This window comes from Dysidea avara, chromosome 11, assembly GCF_963678975.1.
Source record: "Dysidea avara chromosome 11, odDysAvar1.4, whole genome shotgun sequence".
Lineage (NCBI taxonomy): Eukaryota > Metazoa > Porifera > Demospongiae > Dictyoceratida > Dysideidae > Dysidea > Dysidea avara.
This window is the reverse complement of record NC_089282.1, coordinates 11,201,825-11,219,268: the sequence shown is the minus strand read 5'-3', so window position 1 is coordinate 11,219,268 and position 17,444 is coordinate 11,201,825. Positions and strand designations below refer to the sequence as shown.

The following is a 17,444-nucleotide window of genomic DNA, read 5'->3' as shown; positions in this document are numbered from 1 at the left end:
CTATTCCTGGCAGTGTACGAGGCCTGCACCGTTGTTTTTCAGTTGCTAAATGCCTGAAAACCTCAAGAGGAAGGTAGTCTGAAGAAAGTCACCACACCCGTATTTCAGTCCGCCGAAAAGAAACCACCTCAGAGCAAAGTTCACCTGTGCAAAAGTTTAATACAGACACACTTTTACTTCTTACGTAAAAGCTGCTTTTACCGTTATTAAACGATTTTGCTCACGTGGGTGCGTACGGACAAACATAGGTAGGTACACACACACACACACTTTTACGAAAACAATTTCAGTAAACCAGGCGTGCGCCTGGTTTAAAAATTAGCGTGCATTAAAGTTATTGTAAGGGGAGGGAAGGATGTTCGTATTTGTGCTGTTGTTTTGGGCGTTGTTATTGGCAAGTATACCAGTCGGTTTATTTGCTTTGGTAAAGAAATTTGTTATGAATTATCAATATGATATTTTATCCATTGTAGTACCTTCTTTTGACTTCATCGCGCGAGCCGAACTTGTCCAGGTCACAAAATGAGCGCACGTATCTGGACCCGTCCACTAAACAGCGTCATGAATTTCCTTCATTGGAGGACAATGCTTCACTGAGCTTGTCCGTCATCGTGCCAGCTTACAAGGAGGAAGAAAGATGTGAGATTCTTGTGGCTAAAAATTGTAACTCTTAAAGAGTCGTTTCAATTATCTAGTACCAGTGATGATGGAAGAAACGTTAGAATATCTGGAGAAACGTAAGGTATGTTTGCAGAGAGGCTGTAAACAAAGACTTGAGGGGTATGGGTCTGACACATATGCATGTGGAAAGCAAAAAATTAGGATCTGAGCCCACCAAAACTCAAGATTCAAGTAAATATTTTGGAAATGAATATTTTGGCTTGGTGCATGGTTGTTGAATTAAGACAGTCTCAAACTAAAGATTAGAGGGGAGGGGCTTTCACTACTATGTCACACAAGTGTTCCCTTTGTGTTTCATGTTGCCCTTCCATTCTGTACTTTATACTCTAATACATGTAGTCAGAATCCCAAATAATATACAGACTCCATCAGCATTTGTTAGAGAGGTGTCTTACATAAGGTACCTATCAGGGCTTTGGTTGTGGGTGGCCTTAACTTGTCAAGGTGTGCAGGCCTTGTTAATTGTGTGTGGAATGCAAAGTGATGTGACTGAAGTTTTAGCAAGAGTGCAATATCTTGATTGCTAAAATATTGTCTGGCTGAGCACACCAATTTATTTTTTTACAACAGATTGAACACAGTGAGCCAAAACTAGCTTGTGATTTCTAGCTTGCTGCATACACATTTTACAATGACCATTGTGAGTGATATGTAGTTAGGCTATTATACACTCACTGTGTTGAAACAACATACCTGGTTGTTCATGGTGTTGATATTATCTGTGATGGTCACTGGACAGTTGTTTGCCATTTATTATTAATCTTTTATACTCTGTTATATCCATTGTTATTCACTTGTGTGGGAAACCAGCAAGTACCCAGAATTATAGTGAGAATAATTCTTTGTCTTTTATGATATCTTGTCACTTAAGGATGGTCTTCCATTGTGTTGGAGTGGCCTTTTGTGAGTAGTGTAGCGTGTGTCTTCATTGTGTGGGGTACAGAGGCACTTGTACAGGCTGGTGGTAAGGAATCACTTGTGGGATGTTAGGTGACAAGATGGGTCGTACTGGTGCAGTACTTGTGGGATGCTTGGACATGAAGGTGTGGGCACCCGAAGTCCCACCTGAACCTTCACCCTTTATGTGAGATATAGACAGTGTGTTTTAATGTGATATTTTATGTTTCACATGACCTCACAATAAAAGGCAGGAATCGATGGGTCAATCAATGATCATATAACTATAAGCATAAGTTTTTATTTTGCTGATCTCTTACGTTTTACAACCATAATTATCTAACTTTCTCAGAAGGAGGATTTTGATTTTCATTATGAGATCATAATAGTGGATGATGGCAGCACCGATAAGACAACTGAGGTGGGGTCAATAGTGCAGTGTAGTGTAATACATTGAGTCCCTCACAGGTGGCACTGGAATATGTTGACAAGTACGGAGCAGAAATTATTCGAGTGCTCACTTTCGACAAGAATCGTGGGAAGGGAGGAGCAGTCAGAATGGTAAGAAGTAGTTAAACAGAAGAGGTAGTGTTTGTAATAGGGAGGCTTTCTGTTTTCAGGGAATGTTGAGTGCTCGTGGTAGAAGGCTGCTGATGGTGGATGCAGATGGAGCATCAAAGTTCAGTGACTTGGACAAACTGGAGAAAGCACTGGATGAAGTTGAAGTGAGTAATATTTGGAAAGTGTAAGGGATACTGTGTTTGTAGAGTAAAGATGAGGAAGAAGAAAAAATGGCAATTGCAGTTGGTTCTCGGGCACACATGGAAGCTGATTCTGTTGTAGAGGTATGAAGGTTCACTCGCACTGTATTCTCTAAGATATAACTGAAATACTCTAATAGAGCATTCATCTATTAGTCTAATAGAACATTCACAAATAATTTAATGTACTGTTGCTTTGCAGAGGTCATTTTTCCGGACATTTTTGATGAAGGGTTTTCACATGTTGGTGTTGTTATGTGTCAGAGGTGTCAAGGACACACAGGTATGTTGACCCCCTTATATGGTCGCGTGATTATCAGTTCTTATTGTGAACAGTGTGGCTTTAAGTTGTTTACTCGCTCAGTTGCTCAGCGACTGTTTCCAGTTTATCATGTGGAGAGATGGTATGTGTGTGTGTGTCTGTATTGCTGTGTTAATTGTGGGTATTCTTAGGGCATTTGATGTGGAGTTGTTGTATATTGCTGAACAGTTGAATATACCCATCAAGGAAGTTGCCATCACTTGGCACGAAGTTGATGGTATGTTAACTAGCACATGATGAGTATGTGTATAGGTTTAACAGTAGCTAGGTGATTGGATCTCATGTGGGATTTTGGGTACCCACACAATCACACATGAGACATGGTACCTCCCGCAGGGTACTAGTCCTGAGAATTTGTGTACACTGACTTGCAGAACTTGCTAGGTACACATATATCCCTTTCATTTAGTCATAGTAGAACTAGCTGAAAGGCTGTGCTTTGTGTGTGTGCGTGCGTATGTGTGTGCATGCATGAATTTGGAATTTAAGTGCATGTGTATAGTATGTGTCACTTACAGTGTATACAACTACAGATTTGGGTCACTTATCATGCTTTGCCATTCTCAACAGGTTCCAAGATAATACCAGTGTTCAGTTGGCTACAGATGGGTCGAGACATCTTATTCATCAGATTAAGATACTTGTTTGGAATATGGTCATATGGGCCAAGAAAACTGAAGGAGAACTAGTTTAGGATTAACATTTAGTGGTGGTTTTTACTGTTTTGTGCTTGCTGTTGAGAGTCTTAAAGCATATTAATTGAGTAGCTAGAGCTAAGCTACTGACAATGTATCATTGGCGTTAGCGCGGGCCCCGATGGAAAGGTAATTAATGCATGCGGTCATGGACGGAAATTAGACGTGCAGATTCCAGCCTCGGGGTGCCAACTACCGTAGCTAGCTGTACCTGAGTGTGTTACATGGCAAATAAAGAGCTAGAGGTGATTACGAACTATTACAAAACACTTTGTGTTGTTTTACCAGTTGATGAATTAATTCCTGATCTAATCACTGAGCGAGTTATCGTCTTCGAAGATGAAGAAGAAATATCGAGCAACCATACTAATAGAAAAAAAGCTCAAGTACTGCTGAAAGAGCTTATCGTGCGCAGTCTCAGAGCAGGAGATTCTTCTAAGTTCTATAGATTTTTAAATGTTATCAAAAGGAATGACAAATGCTCCCTTCTTGCCAAGAACATTGAGGATGATATTCAGTCTCTTGGTTCCTGTATGATGCCACAACACGTGGAAGACAGTCAGTGTGGTGAGCTATACGATTGTGGCTATAGCTGTATAGCTCTATAAATGGTATAATGGCTATCTACACTACATTCCTGGTCTTAGTAGTTTAGGAATTAACTATTGGGCAAGAACTAGGGAATTGTTGAGGACATGCTGACATGTGCACTCTGTACTTGCTATGTGGCATGTCAGGGTATTTTTGATAAGCCACAAAATAAATAACTGATGATGCAATATTGTTGTGTGTTAGAGAGGACATTAAATTTAATCATGAGTGAAACCTTATACTTATAGTTGTAATCATTCGAAAATTCGTTTATATTTCAGCCATGAAAACAAACATGGCTATGAGCAGTCCTTCAAAAGGTTTGTGGGTTTTATCCTTTATTATGCTACTAGTCTCACATGCCAGACGGTTTGTGTGGGGGCAGCAAATAAGCTGTCTGGTCACTGTTGCACACATTCTGTGACCACTACCAGAATGTTGGCAGAGCCAATCAAATCACTTCGCGGACTCTATGACAAAGCAAACACTAATTATTCACATTCTTAGTGTAATAAAAGAATGAATCTAGATTACAGACTGCTTTTATGAAAGTTTAATAACACCATGGGCTTAGGATCTTTGTTTCCATGGTACAGATTTAAAAGCATTGGTAAAGGAACGAATATGGTTCACTACAGATTTGTAAAATGACGGGATTGTCGAGGAAGACTGATTATTACATCATCCTTGGTGAGTTCACGGAAAGTGTGTAACAGTGACCAGACGGTTTGTTTGCCGCCCCCATACAAACTGTCTGGCATGCGAGACTATTATGCTACTTCTTAAAATCACATACCCAATTTTTAATACTGATTAGCTACTATTCCAGTAGTAGTTACTAAGCTAGGTTTGCCCAAAAATATCACCCAAAAACCATCCTCAATTTTCTGTCTTGGTGGTATTAGGCACAACCAAGCCCAAAAGTGTCTTCAGAGTAATCCCAAAACCTTCCAACAAGTTTTTTTCCTATTTAACTGTGATTTCTTTGGGGCCATTATATAGTCATTTTCAACTATGTTACAGCATTACAAAATAAAGAACACTAGGAGAAGGACCTCTGCAATCAATCCAGTTACAACGGAAAACTCCAGCAATTATTCCCGTCAAACATAGGGAAACCATCATGTGGCACTAACGCAAATCGACACTTTGTGCTGTCAGCAAAGATAAATGGGACACAAAGGAGGACACAGGTAAGTTCATGAAGCATGCATTGTACGTACTGTGGTATACCAAAAGGCATCTGTTGGACTGAATCGATATAAAAAATCAAGCCCGTATCCTTAGCTGTTATTGAGTTACAATTGTCTGAAAGCATTAGTTGGTCAGTCAGTCAGTCAGGCAGTAGAAAATTCCAAAGATTCTGCTAAGTGAGATTTACTCTATGGCAATGCCTTACATTTGTCAGTCAGGGGCGTATCCAGACTTTTGGTGATGCCAGGGCCTAGCTGTAAGCTAAAGACCAAAACTGGGGGATTTCCAGGGTGCTTCCCCTTACACCACGACTGTACGAAATCATGCAAACTTACACAAAATGTGCCCTTAGGCAGTAACATTAAAAGGTGCTGTTTGTGCATCTAGCCAGCTAAAACCTACACACTGCTGTTTATGTAGCTTATAGAAACTATAAACCTATTGTAGCTAATACTAACTTAATCTTCACTTCCAGACAGCCAACTTCAAATTTTCTAGCACATGGAACCCTCCACACTCGAGTCGCTTAGTTGGCAATACTTCCTTCCCGGTATACATTATTCTCGGTCGGCCCTCCTGTTGATGGTCAGTAACTTTAGACTTGGCTTGTACTCCAATGTATTCGAGACATCACGTTCCCGCAACATGTGACAAATAAACAAACCATTCATCAGATAAATATACCAACTATTCACAGTTTGTGCTCACCTGACACATGTATAACACGACCACTCAAGTTTATTGCTGCTGCTGCTGCCTTGTAATGTGTCTGCCTCAACCAATCAACGCTCTTTCGCCATTCCCACCATGCATCATATGCACTACTGATCATGTGATGCTATAGATCTCGACGATTTGCAATAGTTCAGCATGAATACAATGTGACCCTCAAGAGTAGTACAGAGGAACGCTAGTGTGCAAGTAGCTACCGGAGGGCTCCAGGGTTGTAAGATTTGATGTGATTTTAGTTTTAACATATTCTGCCTCTGAAAGGGGGATTCATCCGAACCCCACTCCCCCTTCCTGGCTACGCCCTTGATCTTCCCTCCACCAACTACACCTCCTTATTTATAACTACATACGTATAGCTTGCTACACTGCTTCTCTGAATACCAAGCTGAATACTGAGACCGATTTATCTCGATTTGACTGCTCTATTAGAGTATCTCGAATTATTGATGCCCGGGCCTGGGCCCGGGTGGCCCGGGTTCTGGCTACGTCCCTGTTGTCTGTGATCTGATTGTGCCACTAGTCTATACATTCTAGACCAAACAACCTAAAAATGGTCAATATACAAGCCCTCCACCTTTCTAGGTTGTTTTGGTCCTTAGTATAGAGTGATTACATAGATCTGGTGTGGTTCAAAGTAGCTTACAGATAGCAAAATACATTTGCTATATATTAGAATTTACCTACAAAATTTAACCTTCATGGCTGTAACCAGATTTTTCTGGCACGACAGTATGAAACACATACTGAGTACAATTCGAACACGCTAGCGCTTCAATCGTGCGTTTCATAGAACGATGCGCTAATCCTGAAGTGGGAACGCCCACAGGGTCCCGTTTCTGGGATAACTGGATAGTTCGTACACTATTGCGAGTTTATTACATAACCCAGTAAAACTTTTCTCTCGAAAATAGGGCTGTTTCATTTATATTCAAGTTGATAGTCACATTTTGAACAATGATACATTGTTATAGATAGGTTAAAACAACCGGCAAATGGCTGTTGATGGTTTTGTTTTTAACCTGAGCTAAAAACAAATCACCCTGTAGAGAGATCAGCTACAAACAAGTCACACTGTAGAGATATCAGCTAGAAAAATGTAGAGAGTTCAGCTACAAACTAGTCACCCTGTAGAGAGATCAGCTTGAAATAAGTTACCATGTAAAGCGTTCAGCTACAAACAAATCATCCCATAGAGAGTTCAGCTACATTTCAAGTCACCCAGTGGAGATCAGTTACAAACAAGTTATCCTGTAGAAAAGAAATGGCATGTAATAATTTTAAATTTTGTATAATTACTGATAAAATCAAAAAAGTCTGCTTTGTATGTCTTTCTTCTTTCTCTGTAGTAAAGAAAAAAATACAGCTACTGTAGGTTAAAATAACCACAAAGCCGGCAATAAGACGGCTTTGGTGTATACAAATACAAATAGAAGTGTTATCTAATCCAAAACAGCCAAGCTGTAAAAAAAAAGGTGCAACCCCCAAAAAAGCCAAGGTGAAAAAAGACGTGAAATCCAAGGTGGTGGCTTCGAAATGGCTGTGATGGTAGGTCAATGGTAAAATTTTAATAACGACAATTCGGGTGAATTTGGTGGTTGTTTTTTCACCATGGCTTTTTTGGGGGCCACACCTTTTTTACAGCTTGGCTGTTTTGGATTACATATATGGTTACTAAGTAGTTCTATATATTGGACGGGTAGTATGATGCAATTCGGCCAGTGGTCCCAGAGAATTTAGCCGTCAGTGGGTTTTAAGGAAATAATAAGTGTATTTCAGACACAACTGAAATTTGCCATTTTTAAAAACCAGGTGTGTGCCCACAGCTGGCCTTCTGGTTTACTGAAATTGTTTTCATAAAAGTGTGTGTGTATGTGTATCCACATGCACCCATGTGAGTGAAACCATTAATAGTAAAAGCAGCTTGCACATAAAAAGTAAAAGTGAAATGAAGTCTGTATTAAACTATAGATAATATATACCTTATATCTTATCTATGATTAAACTTCTGAACAGGTAAACTTTGCTCTGAGGTGGTTTCTTTCTGGCGGTTAGAAATACAGGTGTGGCAACTCTCCTATCCTCAGACCTTGTGAATTACCTTCCCTTTAAGTTCTACAGGTGTTTACCAGCTGAAAAACAACCTTGTAGACTTAACAAGCACTTCCTTAGCAGTGCATAGCAACGTAGTTGTTGATTTATATTCTTAGAGTGAGTTAACCAAACAGCATGAAAAATTATCCAAACCAGTATCTAAAAAGGTTGATAAACTAAAATACCTAACAAAGCTGGTGTTCAAACTGTCATATTGTGTTCTTTCAGTGTTTATGTATTGTACACAAACTATTACAAGTCAGTAGATTGGGCTGTAAAATACAGAGCTTCACTTTGATGAACCATAATCTACACTCAATTTTTACTACATCCTGATATATCCTTATTTGATGAATAATAGTGTTATTGCATCACGTGCTCATGTATGTTTAGTTATGACATTAAACATTTTACTAGAGTTATTGTATATTTTGTATATTAAATTCTTTACGCAGAGTGTTATGGTTAAATTGTGAAATTTTTGTTGTCCACAAGGGATAGTCTATTGTGCGACATATTCAACACCTCACCATATGCTATGTTGGAATTTATAGATATAGACTCAGCTTATTCAGGTTTAACATTTCTTTGAGATGACTAAGTAAGTGACCAAACACTTGATCACTATGGTATTGGCTTGGTGGTACAAAGCTTCTAGGTTCAATTCTTTGTTATACCACTATGGTGTTGTTTCTTTGAGCTAGAAACTTTACTTCCATTGCTGAAGTTCAACCAGCTGTTAGGCTGTCTCAATGCAAATAAAGTAAAGGGAGGCCTATGCCAGCTGTGTACAACACAACTATGATTGTACAGCAAACCAATAATGGAATGCTTGCGTATCACTCAAGTAGTGTTGCAAAATCGTATTGATTAGAGATGTACCAATTCAACTTTTCTGAACTTTACCGATACCAATCCAATCTAGGAAATTTATTACCGATCTACCGATATTGACATCAGTTATCTATTATGGTGACTGAACTTGTACAGGTAGTTCTTATAGCATTTTTATCATAGTTATCTATTATGGTGACTGAACTTGTACAGGTAGTTCTTATAGCATTTTTATCATCTCAGACTAAGCTGATTGGTCAATTGTTAGCTGAATGATGATCACAGCATTGTTACTGGAGTCAATACCAATGGGGGTGTGGCCTCAATAACACCACCCAGACAATCAGCAGTGACAGTACCCACAAATATTTTAATGCATGTTCCTACTAAGACTTGACTGGAATGGTTTGTAGGCTGTTATAGCAGAGATTCTAATAGTTTAGTGTATTTGATATGGTGTAGCACTATTCATTGTTTTCTGCCAAGGACCTCTGGTAAGTTCAAAGGTAAATTTCAGTAACTAAAACAGCTAACTCGTATGTATTTATATGGTTTCTCGTAGTTTCAATGGGCACTGGGCTAAAAAATGGCACTATACTTTAGCTTATTTCATAAATGGAGCAGAGAAATGACAGAAATAGCCTAGTATATATGTTTGAAGAAATGGATACTAGAAAGATCGGTATCATGAATCGGGGGCTTCAACAGAAAATCGGTTCTACCGATTTTGCTCATATTGTTGAGATCGGTACCAATCCAATACTAATCGGTAGATCAGTACATCTCTAGTATTGATTAATAAACCTCAGGAGTGTCATGTTGTTTAACCCTAAGTTCCACAACAGCCGACACACTCAGCATCAAATATATCACATTTTTTTGCAATGCCATCTTAAAAAACTAGAGCTGTCTTATAGTCTCATTGCAAGAAGACATTGTACATTTAAAAACAAAACAATGCAAATTCTGTATCGCATACATGGATACTACAAGACAAAACAACAATTTTCATGTGCCACTGTGATTCACATCAATTCTCTTCTTATACTCACCAACATTTTTTATATTCTTAGGAATACAATTGTGAGCTACAGCATCAGTCTTCAAAGAGCTCATCAGCTAATCATTATAACTGCCTTAAAAAACTTGATCACTTACAATAAGAAATGCTTCCTCTTCAATGGTACTATGTTGGTTACCATATACACTTCAGTGGTGAACTCTCATAGCTGAGCCTCACCAACTTGCTCCTCTAGTGCCTTCTAGTTTTGATTATAAAGAATATATGCAAAAATGGTTTAAAATATTTGCTTACAATGCTGTAGGACCTGTATATGCTGGGCTAGTCAGTCTTACTATAACTACAGTAGACAAGTTGAATAATCAGTGCATAAAATGGTGCATGCTGCATCAATTACAGTGGTATGCACTAAATCTAGGACAGAGATTTTCAAAGAAGGTTGTACTTATCATCATCATAAACACCATATAGTGCATTTAACCTTGGTATTTATGAGAACTTTGCATAGAATGCTATTAGGAATTTTTGGATGCTCTTAAGCTAACAACATTTTCTACAATAATCATACACAATAATTACTATTAGATAGTAGCACTGCAGAGTGACTGTTCAGTTAGAGAAAATCAATACGAGACACACAGAGTTCCACTACTTGTACTGCATATGATTGATACAATAATAGTAGAAATGCAATCTGCATACAATTGGTGAGATAATAAAAAATTGCAAGCAAATTTAAACTTCAATATTCAGAGTACAAAAGTAAACTGCTCATTAACTGAAACACTGAAACTCAGCTCCTTTAAAAAAGAGTAAGCAAGTGATGGATGCACTACATAGTTAGTACAGTGGAACCTCAGTTATCCGGACCCCACTTATCTCAGATTCTCGGTTAATCGAACTACGGAAATGACTGCTCTATTAGAGTAGTGACTGTTCTATTAGGGTAGTTGAAATACTGATTTTTTTAAAAATTCCCTATGGTTATTTATGCACAGTTTCAGAGATACGGACTTTTCAGATTTATGTATCACCCCTGGTCCCAAAGGGATAACTGAGGTTCCACTGTATATATATACTAGTCAACTAGGAATGCACAAGGAGCTCAGTACATTATCAGTGTTAGCTATACTAAATTTACACAGCTCAACTTTATACATTTTCTTTGCGGGTCCCTACATACTGGAAGTATGTCCTAACATACCATGTGTGCTGTAACCATATAGTCTCAGTTATTCTAGCGGAAGAGTATCTGGACTTCACAAGTGCTTTCATTTTTAGAGGTAGTACAACATCAACTTGCTCAGATTTCTTTCACATGCATAGCAAAGTTTACAAGGAGAATCATCATCAGTTCTGGGATTAAAAGTAGCAACACTTTGTTGCAGGGTGGTTTTTTGCTTTGCAATTTTTGTATGTGGGAGGGTTAAAATACTCTAATAATGCAGTCAGTATTGGTGTATAACAATAAAGCTTGCACTGAATTTGACAGATATTAAGTTAACCCTTTAAGGACCAAGAATTGTGTGCATAGTCTACCCTGAAAGCCCACACGTTTTATGATTATTGCGCATTTAGTGTTTTAAAAAAATATAAGTTTATAGCATTGACAAAGCCCCTACAAGTTCAATTGTATAACAAATTATACTAAAAGACTCGCCTGACAATAATAAACAACATTATCTAACTTACCAAAGTGTAGAACCAATGTCTTAAAAGCACTAAGATGAGTTTCAAACACCTACACGCGATCGATTTCTTCGTGACACAATCAATAAAAACAGTCCGCCATTTAATTTTTTTTAAAACCGCATCACATGATCTTGTATATCAAATTATTCGCCTCTAAATAGTGAGCACTCTGAGCTTTATTTGAAGTTAATACGATGAATACAGCCAAAGTTATGGAGTGATTTCTACAAGGTTAGTTTTATTGTTGTGTAAATATTAAATGTTTGTACTTTGTTAGGAATTTTACACGGGCTTAGTTTTGCGTGATAAGTTGGCCTTATATATCAAAAGAATCGCCTATGAATGGCGAATACAATGGCCCCTGTTTCGATCTAATAGCTTCATTTGTTGCGGAGTTATAGCTCTTTGTTTACTGTCAATAATCTTGGACGTAATATTACGGCACTGGTCTTTCGAGCAATACCTACTTTGGACGTAATATTACGGCAGCAGTCCTTAAAGGGTTAAATGCACTTAGTCTAGTAATGTAAAAACTCTAACTGACATTAAGAGACTCTGTGTACACATTGTAATTTGATCAGTTTCATGTGTAGCTATGCTAAAACGTTGACTGCATGTTCGTGGATGCTCTCTCCAAAACAATCTTCATTATCAAATCCATTAATGGATCTATAAAATTAGGTGGAAATTTTTAAGAGGGAAATAGGGGTTGCTGAAAAGTGGTACAAATCCCTATTTTGTGTCTCGGTCATAACCCTTTCTCTGACATGTTCCATTCATTGTTTTGAGTTGAGTCATAATAGGGATCTGTGGTTTACATTGCCATCCCAGTGATCCCTTCTTGTTTTGTGGCTTTTTTAACAATCCTTATTCCCCTTTTAAAATTTTCCAATTTTTATTTGTCTAGTTTTTAATAGAACGAATGCCATAACATGTGACCAGATCTGCGAAAACCCGACATAATGGCGAATTTGTCAAATTCTTTATTATTGAATATTTATAATCTACTTAGCCCAGTTTTAGCCTTGTATGCCAGCAACGTTTGGAGTTAAAGCCCTACAAAGTAACAACAACAGGAAGATCAATTTGTACAGCAAGTATTGGGAAAATAAATTACAGGTGTATGCAAAAACGGCTGTAGCTAACTTACAAATGTAATGCAGTACAGAGTTGCAACTTGCACCATTGTGTTCGCCATGAATAGTGAAGTCCATTACTGGGTAAGTTTTTCCTTCTATGACCTATCTTCACTACATACAGAGAGAATTAAATCAGTGAAGAAAGATCGATCGCGTTAGATTTTTTCAACATGACATAAACAAATGCCCATAACTCACGTATCCTTTAGTCTACTGCTATGAAACAATACTTTTCAAACTCCTCTTGAGTAGTCAAATAAGATGATATCCAGATTTTTATCATTACACCATTTTTTTACAAAGAACAAATTGTTTAAACTTTTTACAACTTTTTTCATTAATGCAAATATTTCACCAATTGTAATCAATAGCCTATACTGAAAATTTAGGCTTGCACCATTATGTCGGGTTTTCGCAGATCCAGTCACATATTGTAGCATCCAGTATCACTGAAAATGCATGTTAATAGCAATGTTTTGTACTTGGTGATACATAAACTTATGACTGTGTCATTGTATTTTAGACCATTACCTGCAACATTTTACTGGGTACATAAAGGCAAGATACAACCGTAGAAGGCTGACTCGTCTTGTATCTGAACAAGATTTATGGCCTCCTTTCAAAACAACTGTGTACAATAACTTGATATTAATTCACCAAAAAAATGTCCAGACATTTACAGAAAGTTTAGTTTTGGCTAACAATTGCAGAAAAGGAAATATTGAAAGTATTTCTGAACAGACAGAATCAATAACACTTAAAAATTTAAGTCAAATTTTTGAGTCGCTAAGCCAATCGACCTGTACCTCAATGTCTGCTTACAGTTTTCCAAAGAGCATTCTAATAGAAGGATATCCTGGGATAGGTAAAACGACACTAGCCAAAGAGATTTCACTAGAGTGGGCTGAAGGAAGACTGCTTTCTTCAGAGAAGCTGGTGTTGTTGTTGCTGTTGAGAGACTCCTCTGTGCAAAAAATTACATCAGAATACGATCTCTTTAAGCACTTTACGGTTTCAGTTGAAGAGGCAAAATCCATGTCCCTATACTTTCAAAACAGTCATGGTCAAGGCTTGGTTGTTATCATTGATGGGTTTGATGAACTCAATTCAGAGCTGCGACAAATTTCCTTTTTCAGGGAACTAATAGAAGGTGAAATATTTCCTAATGCACTAATCGTAGTTACTTCAAGACCCTCAGCTTCTCTTTGTCTTCATGAACATGTGCACAGAAGAATAGTGATACTAGGATTTGAGCAAGCCAGCAAGGAACAGTTTATCATTGATGCTCTGAAAGATTACCCATCTAAGCTTCAGGAGCTCCAACAGCACTTCAATAGAAATCCATATATGGACAGTATTTGTTATATTCCTTTAAATATGTCTATCATGGTATACTTGTGTTTAACAGGATATCTTCCTCCCACCACCACTAAAATGTACGAAACTTTTATTTTGCATACTGTATGTCGTCACTTGAAGAGAACAAATATTGTTTCAGAGAGAGATGGTTTTACAACAGTTTCCAGCTTCCCACCACCTGTTCTAGCCACGTTAACAAAAATGGAGGAAATTGCATTTAAAAGTCTCTTAGATGATAAAATTGTCTTCACTTTGGAAGATTTACCAGATGTTTGCATGGAGGATCCAACCTGTTATGGTTTATTGCAGTCCAATGAATGTTATGCTTCTACATATACTGGAACACCAGTTTTGTCATTAAATTTTTTGCATTTAGGAATCCAAGAGTATTTTGCTGCTAAATACGTAGCAAACTTGCCTGATAATGATGTGTATGAATTAATGAAAGAAACGTTTTTAAGAGTTCGTGATACTAATCATACTCTTAGCAGTGCTAGTGTTCGCCTATCCAACATGTGGGTATTGTTCTTTGGAATCAGTGGTGGACGGTCTGCTGCTGTGAAGAAGTTTCTTTCTACTGATTACAAGCCACCTCAGAGCAGATTACAGTCTCTGGAATTATCAAACAGTTACAGTTCAGATGATTATTCAACTGCTCCATCATCTTACTATAGTTCACAATGCTCCTCTCTGAGTGAACCCAGTAGTGAAGAATACTTCAGTTTGTCGTCAGACAGTGACAGACTGTTGGAATCTTCAAATACAGATAGTCCTTCATGTGTGAACAATCCCTCAAATTTGGAAGGCAGTAAAGCTGGTTTATTAGAAGCAACTGCTTTGCCATTGACATTACAAGCAAATGCAATCTACTCTGAACCCATGTTCATTTCACAAGATATATTACAGGATTCAGTTAGTGTATTATATTTATTTCAATGCTTTCAAGAAGCAGAAAATGATGAGTTGTGCACAATACTTTCATGTACATTTGATGACAAAAGTATAAACTTGAGTAACCAAAGACTTCTTCCACATCAGATACTATCGTTGGGTTTCTTTCTTTCACACACTGGTGAGGCAGAATGGAATTCATTGAGTTTACACAAATGCCATATTGGAGATCATGGAATGAGCTTGTTACATCAGTATCTATGTAAAGAAAAACAAAAATTGCAAATTAAAAAAATCTATTTAAACAGTAATGACCTCACTGTGACATCTGGGCGATTGCTTAAAGATCTAATCATTTGTCTCCACCCTCAATGTTTGATGCTAGACAGCAACAATATTGGTGATGCTGGATTGAAAGAAATATCATCTGCAATAATTTCATCATCAGTAAAAGAATTGTGGGTAGGCAGTAATGGTATTACACCTGATGGTGCTTCAGCTATAGCTGATATGATGGTAACTTTGAAAGTGTTGGAGAATAGCTACAACGAAATTGCAGATAGTGGAGCAGAATTGCTATCAAATGGAATAAGTAAAAGTAATTCTATCAAGAAGTTAAATATCAGAGACAACAAAATTGGCCCATTAGGAGGTAAAGCATTGGCTTGTGCTTTATCAGAAAACAAATCACTGGAAACACTATGGTTTAATAATAACATTATTGGAGACGACGGTGCTTTAGCTATAGCTGAATCTATGCCTAAAATAACAGTCTTGAAGGATCTCTCACTGACTGGAGATGTTACAATGAGCGAAGAGTCAGTGTTAAAAATTGTGCAGAGCTTACACTGTAACACTTCTGTAGCCAAATTTCATCTTCCTTACCCCCTTGGTGAAAGTAACAATAAACTATTACAAAATGAGCTGGAAAATATTAACAAAAATAGAACAATAACTAACTGGCTATCTGTTTATTAATAAAATATGTACACTGTTGCTTTTTACATGCATACATTATTAATAGTACAGTGAAAAGTCCTGGTGTTCTGTTATGTCTGTTGCTTTGAGCACACTATATAATAATTATTTTAAAATGTTCATTTGAATGACTGTCAAGTCTGGTTATAAACCGTAGCTATACATATTGCTGAGGTATATTGACAACAATGGAAGAGCATACAGTTACAATGAAAGTTAAAGGCCACTTGTGAAGACTATAGTTATATGTTTGGAAGATCTTATGCAACACTGGGTCACTAACTTAACTACAAAGTTGAAGGGATGCTGCGGCGAATTTATCAGAAGAATTCGTGTATATTGTCCATGTGATGCTGTGTGAGTATTAGTACTAAAAATGTATAAGTCATATTATACACATAATATGCATGTTGGACTGCATGGGTAATGGATTGTGAATCCACACCTCAGCTATCTGAATGTGATAAATGATTGTTCAATTAGAGTATTATACCAAAGCAAGTGTATGTTCTATTACAGTATTCGAAGATTATGGATTGTCATTCAACAAGTTCACTGTCCTGAAGTTATACTTTGTTATTAGTGGACAAAAATGGGCATTTCGTGCACTTTGTGATACAATTATGAAACTTTCCACACAAATAGTACTCCCTGTGATAACTATTTTTTGATATAGAGCCATTGCAGATTTGACCTCTGGTGATCTTTACAGCCATTTTTTCATTGAGAATTCATCGTTTTTGTCTTTATCTTCCGGAGGCATTATTTTACATTGTTTAAACATGGTTACAAATTAAAGGCCTTGCTGACAAAAACTACTTGATTTTTATTTGAAGTCAGTAGGTGGTTTTATCCCAAAGTTATGATAATTTATATTAGCCATGAAACTTTATGAAGTTTACTACCCATTGGTAATTTATATCCCAAGGGCAACAAATTTTACAATTACTTAAGTAACCATAACTTTGTGGTGGAATGAGCTATTATTCACTTCAAACAAAAGTCGTATTGTTTCTTAGATCAATACCTTTAATTTGAAACTGTGTTTTAACAGTGTAAAATAATACTTCAGGGAGATAAAGACAAAAATGATAAATTTTCAATGCAAAAATGGCTATAAAGGGGCCAAATATGCAGTGGCACTATATCAAAAAATGATTACTATTTATGTGGAAAGTTTCATAATTGTATCACAAAGTGCATGAAATGCGTACTATGCCACTCTACTATTATAAACAACACACTTTCAAATTGTTCACCACTCTGTTACCATGGTGTTCATAGACTGGATTGCTACTACTCGTTGTTGATGGTATATTATTGGAGAACAATAATATAATAATGATATATGCACATTAAAGTAAATCTGTTCAATACGTAAATATACTACTAACTATGTATTGTAAGATAAGTTGGGAGCATGCATCCCAACAACACGTACCAGGTATCCACTAACACAACTATACAGATAAATATTAGTAACATTCTGGCACAAGGAAATTATGTTAGTGATAAACCAGCACGAGGGTTAAAAATAATGCAGGTCACGTAGTGATCAGTTACCAG

The 17,444-nt window shown here is 37.2% G+C and overlaps 2 protein-coding genes across 3 annotated transcripts; both read left to right on the top strand.

Annotated features, from left to right (window-relative positions):
- Positions 1–271: 271 nt before the first annotated feature.
- On the top strand, positions 272–3,453 carry LOC136238316 (dolichyl-phosphate beta-glucosyltransferase-like). 2 transcript variants are annotated; one of them, XM_066028731.1, is made up of 11 exons: positions 272–424; positions 474–639; positions 696–742; positions 1,931–1,999; positions 2,047–2,139; positions 2,199–2,297; positions 2,346–2,423; positions 2,542–2,622; positions 2,676–2,743; positions 2,793–2,878; positions 3,232–3,453. In XM_066028731.1, exons 1-11 carry the CDS (start codon positions 356–358, stop codon positions 3,348–3,350), a joined length of 975 nt encoding a protein of 324 aa, XP_065884803.1. In that variant the 5' UTR covers positions 272–355; the 3' UTR covers positions 3,351–3,453. The 2 variants fall into 2 exon arrangements, with proteins under 2 accessions (XP_065884803.1, XP_065884802.1); XM_066028730.1 differs by having other exon boundaries at positions 2,199–2,303.
- Positions 3,454–3,491: 38 nt separating this feature from the next.
- Positions 3,492–16,111, top strand: LOC136238315 (nucleotide-binding oligomerization domain-containing protein 2-like). Its single transcript, XM_066028729.1, has 2 exons — positions 3,492–3,923; positions 13,174–16,111. Exons 1-2 carry the CDS (start codon positions 3,581–3,583, stop codon positions 15,876–15,878), a joined length of 3,048 nt encoding a protein of 1,015 aa, XP_065884801.1. The 5' UTR covers positions 3,492–3,580; the 3' UTR covers positions 15,879–16,111.
- The last annotated feature ends 1,333 nt before the right edge of the window (positions 16,112–17,444 follow it).

What these genes read in the sequence shown, in the direction of transcription:
- LOC136238316 (XM_066028730.1), top strand. Translation starts at nt 356, where the DNA reads ATGTTCGTATTTGTGCTGTTGTTTTGGGCGTTGTTATTGGCAAGTATA. An exon ending in GCACCGATAAGACAACTGAG is followed by an intron (nt 2,000 to 2,046) that starts GTGGGGTCAATA and finishes AGTCCCTCACAG; the next exon opens with GTGGCACTGGAATATGTTGA. An exon ending in GTTTATCATGTGGAGAGATG is followed by an intron (nt 2,744 to 2,792) that starts GTATGTGTGTGT and finishes GGGTATTCTTAG; the next exon opens with GGCATTTGATGTGGAGTTGT.
- LOC136238315 (XM_066028729.1), top strand. Translation starts at nt 3,581, where the DNA reads ATGGCAAATAAAGAGCTAGAGGTGATTACGAACTATTACAAAACACTT. An exon ending in CGTGGAAGACAGTCAGTGTG is followed by an intron (nt 3,924 to 13,173) that starts GTGAGCTATACG and finishes ATTGTATTTTAG; the next exon opens with ACCATTACCTGCAACATTTT.